The sequence below is a fragment of the Phodopus roborovskii genome, unplaced genomic scaffold, assembly GCF_943737965.1.
Source record: "Phodopus roborovskii unplaced genomic scaffold, PHOROB, whole genome shotgun sequence".
In the NCBI taxonomy this organism is placed as follows: Eukaryota; Metazoa; Chordata; class Mammalia; order Rodentia; family Cricetidae; genus Phodopus; species Phodopus roborovskii.
Genome location: NW_026126625.1, coordinates 7,152,699 through 7,165,516, shown reverse-complemented (window position 1 = coordinate 7,165,516; position 12,818 = coordinate 7,152,699). Strand labels below are relative to the sequence as shown.

The 12,818-nt window shown below is 47.7% G+C and overlaps 1 protein-coding gene across 1 annotated transcript in view; it reads left to right on the top strand.

Annotated features, from left to right (window-relative positions):
- Positions 1-12,818, top strand: part of Ap3b2 (adaptor related protein complex 3 subunit beta 2) — a 32,783-nt gene that overhangs the window by 8,733 nt on the left and 11,232 nt on the right. Inside the window, exons 2-14 of the mRNA XM_051206663.1 lie at positions 524-599; positions 729-803; positions 1,134-1,229; positions 7,747-7,907; positions 8,161-8,227; positions 8,337-8,519; positions 8,612-8,895; positions 9,033-9,087; positions 9,483-9,554; positions 10,681-10,743; positions 11,053-11,185; positions 11,457-11,566; positions 12,376-12,552. Coding sequence (XP_051062620.1) covers positions 524-599; positions 729-803; positions 1,134-1,229; positions 7,747-7,907; positions 8,161-8,227; positions 8,337-8,519; positions 8,612-8,895; positions 9,033-9,087; positions 9,483-9,554; positions 10,681-10,743; positions 11,053-11,185; positions 11,457-11,566; positions 12,376-12,552 — 1,552 coding nt within the window. The remainder of the gene's footprint in view (positions 1-523; positions 600-728; positions 804-1,133; positions 1,230-7,746; positions 7,908-8,160; positions 8,228-8,336; positions 8,520-8,611; positions 8,896-9,032; positions 9,088-9,482; positions 9,555-10,680; positions 10,744-11,052; positions 11,186-11,456; positions 11,567-12,375; positions 12,553-12,818) is intronic.

The window sequence follows — 12,818 nt, the reverse complement described above, 5'->3', positions numbered from 1 at the left end:
GTCTGTGTCTGTGTCATCCTTAGGTGTCATTCCTCAATAGCTATCCACCAGACTTTTTTTTCAGATGGTCTCTCACTGGGATCCGAGGCTCACACATTAGCCTAGACTGGCTGCCCAGTGAGCCCTAGGGACCTTCCTGTCTTCGCCTCCCCAGTTGTAGGATTACAAGCAATTTCCACTTCATCAGCTTTTATGAGGGTAGTGGAGATTGAATAGGCCTCTATGTTTATAGGGCAAACACTTTGCCAAGTGAGCTATCTCCCTAGCCCACATCCTTGACAAATCAGATCCCAAAAATTCTAAGGCACTAGGGGGTTAGGACATCCTCCTTTGGATGAACACAATCCAACCCATAATGGTGGCTGGCCCACATGTTTCTCCTGAAACCCCAATTTGTAGCTTACTCATTTCCACTCCCCACTGGCACCCCTCTCTGAACTGGAGCTGGCCTGCATCCTGCCTGGATACTGGTGATCCATGCCCCAAGCACACTCCTCATCCGGTCTTTTGTGACTCCCACCAGGCACGATGACCTGAAAGAGATGTTGGACACCAATAAGGATTCCCTCAAGCTGGAGGCCATGAAGAGGATTGTGGCAGTAAGAGGGGCTCCCCATGGGTGACAGGCCTGGGTGTCCCAGAGCAGTGACCCTGGATATGTATTAGGCTTTGCCTAATCAGTGCTTTGCCCCTCCCCTTTTCTTTCCCTAATTGACCCCAACACACAGATGATCGCCCGGGGTAAGAATGCCTCAGACCTGTTCCCTGCCGTGGTGAAGAACGTAGCCTGTAAGAACATAGAGGTAAGCACCGCCTAGAAACAGTTTCTCCAATCCTAACCCAGACTAAACTCAAGCTGGACTGAGGGCAAGAAAGGAACCTATTCAGCTTTTGGGGGCTTGATCTTTTCAAGCTGTCCCTGATCCAAAAGACATTGTCCTTATGTCCCTGAACTGGACTGGATGTGAATTAGGGCAGAGGACTGGGGACACACTCAAGGCTGCTGTCCCCGACTAGAAGAACTTGACCCCATGAGCCACAGCTGCAAGGAGGGAGGGGTGGTGATGGCATCCTGGGAGGTGAAGGTACTGCCCCTTGCTGGGACACCTGCCAAGACACCTGCTCTGTCCTAGGTGAAGAAGCTCGTCTATGTGTACCTGGTCCGATATGCTGAGGAGCAGCAAGACCTAGCCCTACTGTCCATCTCTACCTTCCAACGTGGCCTAAAGGTCAGAAGTCTGCATGGGGCCTGGGCCTCATTGGAACTGTATGGGAGGAGTGGGCCCAGGCAGAGGCCATGAACGTTGTAGGCTCTGGAGACCTCTTCCTACTTGTAGAAGTTGGAAAACTCATGTTCAGAGGAGAGTAAAGAAGCAGCGAAGCCTCCGCAGGTAGAAGCAACGCTTATATAGAACTTGAGACAGGAACTGGGTGCCCAGAGTCCATGTCACTGCACCTGAGATGGCAGTGATAAAGCTCTCTCAATCCAGTTCTTGTGGCTACAACTGGATAACAGACTGGGTAACTTGTGATGAATAAAAGGGGGTTGGGAGATGGCCCTGTGGTTAAGACTACTGGCTACTCTTCCAGAAGACGTGGGCATATTGCCCAGCGCCCATATGACAGCTTACTGCCTGTAACTCTACCTCCAGGGAATCCAATACCCTCACACAGACATTCATGCAGGCAAAACACCAATGCACATAAAAAGAATTAAGGTTTATTCATCTCACAGCTCTGGAAGCTGAAAGGTCCAAGGCCTGGAGGAGGGCACATCTAATGAGGGCATTTTTGTTTTGCAGAGTCCCAAGGTGGCACAGGGTATGTATAACATGGTGAGAGGGATACAAACAAGAGACAGAGTCATTCGTAAGCCATTAATCCATCCGTGCATCCAGATCCCTCCTGACTCAGTCACTCTTAAAGGGCCCACCTAGTCAAAGCTGATCTTAATACCTCAAGGTATTAAGTTTTAGTGGATTTGTTTTTTGACAGCAGGTGTCTTCAGTATGAAGCTTTTGTGTCTCTGAGTGGAGACTGTCCTCACCTCTACTGACAGAAGCATAGGAATTGTGACTCACGGCAGGCACAGCCAGTCCCTTGTCCTGGGCAGTGGAGCATTGGCAGTGACAGGCTCTTGGAGCTGGTTTTATTGTTTGTTTGTTTACTCTTTGCTCTTAGGTGTTTGGGACCACAACCCCGATTCCAAATAACCACACACAGAGTCTTACTCTGTACCTTTTTCAATTTTTTTTTTTTTTTTTTTTTTTTTTTTTTTTTGAGACACGGTTTCTCTATTGCTTCAGGGCCTGTCCTGGAACTAGCTCTTGTAGACCAAGCTGGCCTCAAACGCACAGAGATCCGCCTGCCTCTGCCTCCGGAGTGCTGGGACTAAAGGTGTGCGCCACCACCGCCCAGCTACCTTTCTCTATTCTATGTTCCTTTCTTTGCTTCTTACTCGTTGGCTTGCTGTGTACCTGGGTGTCTGGCCTAATGCCCCCCTCTTCTCCTTTTCTCGCTTCTCTGTTTCTTTCCCAGATTTCTCCTATTTATTCTCTCTGCCTGCCAGCCCCACCTATCCTTTCTTGTGCCTTGATATTGACCGTTTAGCTCTTCATTAGACCAGTCGGGTGTTTTAGACAGGCAAAGTAACACAGCTTCACACAGTTAAAGAAATGCAACATAAAAGAGTGCAACACATCTTTACATCATTAAAACAAATGCTCCACAGCATAAACAAATGTAATACGCCTTAAAATAATATTCCATAACAGGCTTTCCTGGTTCTGCTATCTGTAGAGATCAGTGACTTGAAGAGAAACTTTTTGCCTTCAACCTGCAAGGGAAGACAGGCTTTGCTGAGAGCCAGTGAGGAGAAAACCAAGTTTCCCATGCAGGAAATTGTTCTCCACTGGGAGGCTGGGGGCTCAGATCGCTGCAGGAGACCAGAAACACCTGCCCAAACGGACCCTGGGAATCCCATTCCCTTTTCATTCTGTACAGCCAGTGACTCTAGAGTTGGAAAGAACCGGCCTTTCTTCTGTTTAGCACAGGGGGTCACTGTTATGTCTTAGATGCACAGACCAGATCACACCTATTCCTGCAGAATGAAATCTGAGCCAGACATAAATTGAAATCACCTAAATGGAGGGACAGTGGGAAGAGTCAAGTTCTCTAGGAAGGGCAAACCCCCTTGCAACTTAAGCTGTACATGTCCCCTCACCCCTTTTCCCCTTCTATACAGGGCCTAGGTTTGAATTCAAGAGCTCATGCAGAATTCTCCCTTGGTATTTGCTGGTTGGTTTAAGATTCCCCCAGTGGGCATGTAGGCAGTCTCCTCTCTCCACCAGACTTTCTTTTTAAAGCTCTGGTTATAACTTTGAATGTCCTTCTCTCTATACTTCCAGTTGAGATTTCTGTGAGACTGGTTCTAGAGATGCACCTCATCCTTTCATATGCCAGCAGTTCTGTAGGTTGATGGGCAGGCTGAGAACTGACTGTTGTCCTCTGGGGCTCAGCTCTGGTTCAGTCTGCTGGGTTGGCAGAAGGGCTGACAGTCTGTGCTTAGGGCAGGGAAGGAATCATGGTTACTTGTATATACATTAACACGTAAATAGTTCTTTGTTTTTTCAAGACAGGGATTCTCTGTGTAGCCTTGGCTGTCCTGGAACTTCCTCTGTGAACCAGGCTGGCCTCAAATTCACAGAGATCCACCTGTCTCTGCCTCCTGAGAGATGGACGTAAAGGCATGATCCATTACTGCCTGACCTATTTGAATGTCTTTATGTCATACAAATACTAGACTGGCCTTTCAAGTCAAAACTATGGTCTCCATCTCTGATTGGTAAGTAAATTTTGTTTGAATCAACATTAAATTATTTTATAAAAGTTATCCTGAAATTGTATCGCAAAATTTGCATTTTCTTGTAGTTTGTACAATCTGGTCTTCACCCCCCCCCCTTTAAGAAAATCTGGACTCATTTGGCCCAAATCAATGAAAAAAAATTAAAAAAGCAAAAAAGCAAACACAACTCTAGAATAGTTGTCAGTAAACTGTAAAATATCCAAATTGTATTAAGGTCTTGTAGGCCTTAATTTCAACCATTCAATTACTAGATTTTGTGTTTAAAAAATGGACATAGCTATATTCCAATAAATCTTTATTTAAAAAAAATAGGCTGGGCAGTAGTGATGCACAACTTTATTCCCAGCACTCAGGAGACAGAGTCAGGCAGATTTCTGTGAAGTTGAGTTCAGCCTGGCCTACAGAGTGAGTTCCAGAACAGCCAGGACTATTTCATAGAGAAACCCTGTCTTGAGAAACAGAAATAAAAGAACAAAAACAAAAGAGGCAGCTAGTAAAACTGTCCTGAGTTCTGTGGCCTAGCCGCCTTTGTTGTTGAACATCCCCAACACATCTCCAGTAAAAGGCCCACACTCCTTCATAAAGCCATACGCCATACCCCTTACCCTATCTTTTTCTTCTAATTTTATTTTTTTTATTGAGCTATACATTTTCCTCCTCTCTCTTCCCTGCTCCCCTCTCCCCTTCCTTCCTATCCCTTACTCCCTCGGGAGCCTTAACCTATCTTAAGACAATTACACATGACTCTCGAGTTTCTTTCTTAACTAGTATATTATACTAAAACTTCTGTAGCTATAATTCTTTGTTGTTGTTATTTGTTTTTTTGAGACAGTCTAGTTTTCTTGTCTTGATTCTGGATTCTGAGCCTGACATTCTGTATGCCCAGGTTCTCTTTTTATCAGCTAACCCGAAGCCATTTTTCTGTTTGTTTGTTTTTCTTTTTCTGTTCAGCACACTTCTCTTTCAACCCTGTGATTAACAAATAGATAAACCAGACCTCTTTTGCCATTCTGTCTCTGTGGGTAACCCCTAGGATCTTCTGTGAAACACTGTTTTATTTAATTAATTCCAGAGTCTCTAGTCCAGGATCCTGTGCAGTGCTGGGCTTGAACCTAGGCCCTCAAACCAGCTAGACAAGCCTCCTGCCACTGTGTGTGATGTGTGTGTGCATGCTCGAGTGTACACACACAGACAGGCAGACAGACAGACACGCACGCACACACACACACTTTTCATTTTGGTCTTGGGAGACAGGGCCTTGCTGGAACTTGCTATGTAGTACAGGCTATCCTGTAACTCACAATTCTCCTTCAGTCTCCTGAGTGCTCATGTACATATAGATGTGCACAATCTTATCTGGCTCATCCTTGGTCCTTTGTATTTTTATTTTTTCAGGACACATTTTTGCTAAGTTGCCCAGAATGTCCTCAAAAATGTAGTCCTACCTCGGCTTCTCTGGTGACTGGGACTTCATGTACACACCACCATACCCAGTGCAAGGCTCTGACTTTTAATTTTGTCCATTAGTTTTGTGTCCTCTAGCTTGTGACTTCCTTTGTGTTAAAATTGAGAGGTTATTTGAGCCAGGCCATCAACTTGGAGTGTGTGGCGTATAGTGTTTCCAGGTTATCAACGCTTTGTTAATAAATCTTTCCCAGCTAGGTTTTATTAAGTTATGAACCTGTAGAACCAGCCAGTATTTTTCTGCTGTACTTTGGAAGATCCTGAAAGCAAGGAGAAAATAATTTAACACCCTTCATGTGAAAAGAGCTATGATGATACAGAGATAAAATAGGCCCAAATTCTGCTCCTAAAATGCTCACACGATTACATCAAGGATGGTAATGCAGGAAGTGTTGTGAGAACTCCCAGAATTCCTTGCTGAAATCAAGAGCCAAGGTGCTGACATCCACCAGTCTAATTACCTCTCCCCAAATGAAAAGAGATTTTTTTTTGTCCCTATGACATTTTCAAAAGAAAAATGTTAAAATAAAGTAGGCCAGTCTTTTAAAACTAAATTAATTTATTCATTTATTTTATATCCTAGCTGCGGTTTCACCCCCTTCTTCCTCCCAACCTTACCCCTGCACCCCACCCCACTCCTTCTCCAATCTATTCAGAAAGGGGCAGTCCTCCATGGATATCAACAAAACAGACTAAGAGCCTCCCCTCCTATTAAGGCTGGATGAAGCAACCCAGTTTGAGGAAGAGGGTCCCCAAAGTTGGCAAAAGAGTGAGAGACAGACCTTGTTCCCACCCTTAGGAGTCCCATGCAGGCTCCCTCGTTGTCGGTTCAGTGTCTGTGAACACTTATGAGCCCAAGTAGTTGATCCTGTGGGTTTCCTTGTGATAACCTTACCCCCCTGGCTCCTACAATCTTCTCCCACCCAACACCAGCCCCGAATTCCCCAAACTCAACCTAATGTTTGACTGTAGGTCTGCATGTTTCCACCAGTTGCTGGATGAAGCCTCTCCAATGACAATTGGGCTAGGCACCAATCTAGTCACAGGAGATAGCTAGTTCAGGCTGTGTATCCACTATTGTTAGAATCTTAGCTGGAGTCATCAGCAGGCCAGGTTTTAATGGTTGACATGATATAATTTGCTAAGAAAATACAGGCTCCTGTTTTTAAAATAAATGTTTTTAAACCTCACCACTAAAAGCCAATTCCAAAATTTTGCCAGGGATTACCATCATCTTCACACCTGGTTTTGTGCTTTTCCTTCTCCAGCTGAGAAATCAGGGTAGCATCTGTCTTCCTTTATTGCTCCATACTCTTGTCTACCATTCTGCAGGGTGAACATCTGTTTACAGCAGTGGTTCTCAGCCCTCCTAATGCTTCGACCCTTTAGTACTTCACAACTGTATTTTTGCTAGCTATGAATTGTAATGTAAATATCTACTATGCAGGATATCTGATGTATGACCTTGATGGTTGTTTGACCTCCAAAGGGGTTGTGACTCACAAGTTGAGAACCTCTGGTTTTCTGCCACTGTGGGAAGATAGTGCTAAGCTCTGAGATTACAGCAGTAGAGTGCATGCTGTTAGCAGGCATGTATTCGATACCATACATGGGTTTTAAGTCTTGGAGAAGGGTAAATTTTGATAGGCTACTGGGGAAGAGGTGTGACAAGGTGAACTGTGGGAGAGCAGCTTGTGTTTCCTGGGAGGCAGTGCAGCCACAGACATGCTGACTCCCCAGAAAGAGTGCTGACGTTCTACGCTCACTTTCCCACACAAAGCTGCTCCTTGCTCACATGTGTTTATGTGTCAGGTTTCAGCACCCAGAGCCAAGCAAAACCTCTCCTGGTGAGAAGCAACACACATCTGCTCACTCCAGATAGGGAGTCCACACAGACCACCAAAGTCCAACTGGGTGAACCAATGAGTTTACTGGGGGTAAGGGGTCACTCACAAGAGCACAAATGACTCAAGATAGCTTCATCACCAAGGTCCACCCCGGCATGGGCGACAATTCACGAATGCTGGGAACCTGCAGGCAGCTCAACAGATTGAAGTGTCCTTTCCAAGTGACCCTGGCCTACACCTCTTCCAGGCAGGTGGCCTGCTCTCAGTCTTTGCAGCTTGCATGGCTCAGAGTCTACTTTGTAGCTTAACTCCTCTGATCTTGGAGGCTTCTCTTCGACTGAGAGGGACTCTCAGTTTGTATCGGTTCCTCTGTCTGGTAGGGAGGAGTCTAGTGAATCTGGTTAGTTACAGAGTCTTGTGAAAGATATGGAGATTGTTACAGGACTTCTGGGACTCCTGAGAACAGCTACCCCACCCCCCAACGTCAGGTAGTAGCCATGAATAATGTCTGGTCTTCCCATTAGGAGATCTAATGCCCTCTCAGGCTTTTGTCTCCACTTTTGTCCTTAGGATCCCAACCAGCTGATCCGTGCCAGTGCCCTCCGTGTCCTCTCTAGCATCCGTGTGCCCATCATAGTGCCCATCATGATGCTAGCCATCAAGGAAGCTGCCTCGGACATGTCACCCTACGTTCGGAAAACAGCTGCTCATGCCATCCCCAAACTTTACAGGTGTGCCCCACGTTTGCCCTTTGTCCTCCAGGGACTGGGTTCCTATGCCCCCACTCATCCCTGACCTCACGACAATCTTGCAGACTGCTACTCATCTGGAGTTAGTTTAGGGATCTGACAAATACAGGCCAAAGGTGGGGCTCACATCTCTTGATGAGTGGGTGTGTGTGCCTGAGGTGAGCCCGGCTGGGGCAGCTGTTGGGGAGCATGGGGACAGGACGGGACATATTCCCTGCAATTGTTTCTCTCTCAGTTTGGACTCTGATCAGAAGGACCAGCTGATAGAAGTCATTGAGAAGCTTCTGGCAGACAAGACCACGGTGGGTGCATTATGGGAAGACAGGACAAGTGGTGGGAAGGGAACAGACAGATGCTGGTTTAAGGTCCTCTGCCTTTCCCACTTACATTCTCTTGCCTTGCTTTCCCCAGCTGGTAGCTGGCAGTGTAGTGATGGCTTTTGAGGAGGTCTGTCCAGAGCGTATTGACCTGATTCACAAAAACTACCGGAAGCTCTGTAACCTACTCATTGACGTGGAGGAATGGGGCCAGGTGGTGATCATCAGCATGCTCACGCGCTATGCACGCACACAGTTCTTGAGCCCCACGCAGAATGTGAGCTCTGGGCTCCAGTACGGCTCCGGCGGAGGGGAGGGAGGTCCCCTAGGGAAGGCGCCTACAGACCCGCCCGACCGTGTTCCTTGCAGGAGTCCTTGCTGGAGGAGAACCCGGAGAAGGCTTTCTATGGCTCCGAGGAGGAAGAGGCCAAAGGCCCTGGATCGGAGGAGGCAGCCACTGCTGCGCTTCCAGCTCGGAAGCCCTATGTAATGGACCCGGATCACCGGCTGCTATTGCGCAACACCAAGCCGCTGCTACAGAGCCGCAGCGCCGCGGTGGTCATGGCCGTAGCACAACTTTATTTCCACCTGGCACCTAAGGCGGAGGTGGGCGTCATCGCCAAGGCGCTAGTACGCCTGCTGCGCAGCCACAGGTGCGCGAAGCCCCGCCCTCTCCGCAGTCCGAGCCCACTTTCCTCCCAAAAGTTCCTTCCTCCCAACTCCCTGACCCACTCACTGCCCCTTCCCCCAATTGAGGGATTCAGAACCCACTGACCCATTCTCTCCACAGTGAGGTGCAGTACGTAGTGCTCCAGAATGTGGCCACCATGTCCATCAAACGCCGGGTGAGCATGCGTTCAAGGCCCGCTTTGGATCCTGTAGGCTCTGTGGGAGCTGTTGGGGCCAAGGGTGGGAACATGGAGGACAAGGTGGGATGAAGAGGGTTGCAGATCAAGATAGGGGAATTACCCTCTTCAGGGTTTAGGTTTTCAAGACCCCAAATACAAACCAGAAGGGTCTAGATCCTGAAGCGTCCACAGTGTGTGTGTGTGTGTGTGTGTGTGTGTGTGTGTGTGTGTGTGTGTGCCCCGAAAGAAAGAATGTCAGATTTAAGGGGGACAGGAAATGTGGGGCAAGGATGAGCTGGTAAAGGCTGAAGGGATATGGGGCCTGTGCTGGAAGGGGCAGGTGTCTGGAAAAAGCGGTGGTAGAGATCCCCAGGAATGCTCTCTTTTGCCAGGGTATGTTTGAACCCTACCTGAAGAGCTTCTACATTAGGTCCACGGATCCCACCCAGATCAAGATCCTGAAGGTGAGAGCTGGACAGTGTGCATGGCTTCGGATTCCCGCTCACCTGGTTGAATACCAGCTGGGTTAACTAATATTGGTCACATTGGTGCCTGCCTCCTGGAGTCGAGCCCATCTCTAGGCTGTAGGTGTTTGCTCAGGTGGTGGGGAACTAACTGCCTCTGGCTTGTGTCTTGGAACAAAAATTGTTCTGTGGGAGGCATGCGGAAGTGTCTACTCATCCTAGATAGGGATCCCACAAGTCAAGGTACAGGTACCACCAAAGTCCATCTGGGTGAACCAGGGAGTTTTACTGCGGTTACTTACAAGAGTATGGGTGAGGGGTCACTTACAGGAGCACAAATGACTCAAGGCACATCCTAGCATGAGTGACAGCTCACAAAAGCTAGGGACCTGGAGCACACTTAACAAAGTGGAGGATGTTCTTTCCACGTGACTCAGCTGGTCTACAGATCTCCTAGGCAGCCTGGCAGTTTCTGCTTAACTTGGCTGAGAGTCTACTCTGTAGCCTAGCTCCTCTGATCTTGGTGGCTTAGACTGAGGGGGACTCTAGGGTTGTATTGTTTACTCTGGCATGGAGGAATCTGGTCAGGGAGAGAGACCAGTGCCCTCTTCTGGCCTCTGCAGGCACTGCATGCACATGGTGCATAGACAAAACCACATAGGCAGAAAATAAATAAATATTAGAATAGGGCCACCATCATTTGCATCCAGGAAGCTTTCCTTGATAAGATGGAGTCTGAACAGAGACCTTGGAAATGAATGTGAGTTACCTAGTAAATGCATGGTCAGAAAAGGGAAGAACTGCTCCATACAAATGGAAAAGCTTTTGCAAAGACTGAGGCAGGAAGAGTGGTCAGGTCCGGAGACTTGCAGATGATCCCTGGTTTCTATCCTTAAAGGAATAGCTTTCTTTGGAGGAAGAAGGTGACATGACCTTACTTCACCTATTCTTTGTTGGGGACTTTATTGAGGAAACAAATTAATCCTCTTGCATTTCTATATACTCGAAGCATATGCAGAACTGTCCTAACTATTGCTTTCTAGTCCATAAAGCCTGTTTACAATAAAAGCCCAGAAAATCTACTGGCCACACTGGCCACTTTCTGTCTCTCTACCTCTCCCTGCAGCTGGAAGTACTGACCAACCTGGCCAATGAGACCAACATCCCCACTGTCCTACGGGAATTTCAGGTACAAGCCAGCAGCTCCCAGGAGAGGAGCCCAGTAGACCCTTGTACCTAGTGAGAATCGGCCTGATCAGTCTCATCTTCGGAAGAGCCCAAACTGTTGCCTTAGGTCCCCCTTTCAGTGTCTTCTATTGGTTTTGGGCTGAGAACTCCCCCATGGTTTAGAGATGTCATAGTCCCCTAAGACTTAATCTCTGCCATGATGAGATATAAAATGAGGGCTCACAGTCTTAGCCTACATGAAGGTCACTTTTAAGCTCTTTACTGTGGGGTCACTACTTACTGGATATTCCTGTGTCATGATGTCCCACAGACCTACATTCGCAGCATGGACAAAGACTTCGTGGCAGCCACAATCCAGGCCATTGGACGATGTGCCACAAACATAGGCCGAGTTCGTGACACCTGCCTCAATGGCTTAGTGCAGCTTCTGTCCAACCGTGATGGTCAGTGTTTTCCTGGAGAAGTGTTCAACCTTGATGGTGTATGTGTGCCTGCATGTCTAACCCTTCTGACCAGTGGGTATTCCCATGTGAGTCTAGGTACAATGTATATCTGCTTCAGATAGTATCTAGGTATTGCTGTAACTGGAAGGCTGCTTGAGAAGTGCAGGAGGGCTGTCAAAGAGGATCACTAAGGGCATTGCAGGTGTGCCTGTCCACCTCTGTGTGACCATTTATCTGTTCTGGGGCTCAAGTTCTCATTCTCATTCCATAGAGCTTGTGGTCGCAGAGTCAGTGGTGGTCATTAAGAAGCTGTTGCAGATGCAGCCAGCACAGCATGGAGAGATCATCAAACACTTGGCAAAGCTCACAGACAACATTCAGGTGAGGGAGCAACGCCCTGTTCCTAGCCCTACGGTTTCTTTTTAAAAGATTTCTTTTGCTTTGATTTATGTGTTGTGAGGTGGGGGGGGGGGTGGGTATGAGCATGTGAACGCCAGTGCCTTCAGAGTCCAGAGGCTTCAGATTTCCTGGAGCTAGAGTTACAGGCAGTTGTGCAGCACCTAGCATGGGTGCTGGGAACTGGACTTGTATCATCTGCAAGATCATCAAGTGCCCTTAACCTCTAAGCCATCTTTCCAGCCCTGTCCATGACTTTAAGACCCTGTAACCAAATGCTTTAGCTTCATTCAAATCTGCTTCCAAATGGGCACTGGAAGTTCTTCAGGTACAAGTAGAGCAATTGGACTGTGTGACCTTTTGTCCAAGATTATCCCTACGGGGCTCACTCACAGAGCTCTCCAGCTTTTCCCACCACTCTTTGTTTTCCACCAGAGCTCTCACCAAGGATGGCTGGTTGTTTACTCCCTTGTTTTTCCTGTTGCACTGAAGAGTTGAAATATCCCTAATTCCATTACTGGAGATTGAGGAATACTAGCATGGCAGTGCAGAAATAAATCTAGAAAACTGTGGTTGACTTGAGGGCTTGGCATCTTTATCCTTGATAATGAAACCATTTGGAATAGGGGGTGCTATTTATAGAAGGCCCACCTTTGAACCTATTCTATCCCTCTGCCCCCATCCTTGAACCTGTAAGAGAGTAGGCCAGCACAGATGGCAGCCATTTCCTTGGTAGTTCATCCCACCCACTCCAGCCTGTTTCCCATAGTCCTAACACCTGTCCATACCTACAGGTGCCCATGGCACGAGCCAGCATCCTCTGGCTCATTGGAGAGTACTGTGAACATGTGCCTAAGATTGCACCTGATGTCCTGAGAAAAATGGCCAAGTCATTCACAGCAGAGGAGGACATCGTGAAGCTGCAGGTCATCAACCTGGCCGCCAAGCTTTACCTGACCAACTCAAAGCAGGTGAGGAGTGAGAGACTACCCACTTGCTTTTTTCTGGACCCCAGGAGCTGGCCCAGGAAGCATTCTTTTGACCCTCTCCAGCAGGCTTGGACTCTTCTGAAAAGGCATATCGAGACAGGTGACTAGTCTTGCCAAGTCACCAGTGCCACCCCAGTGTCCATGGTTATTCTTGGGACTCTTGGGGAGTCACCATTGAAGAGAGTCTCTTGTGAGGCTGTGGGTGCTCATCTTGACCTTATCTGTGATCTTTGGAACACGGGCTGTGA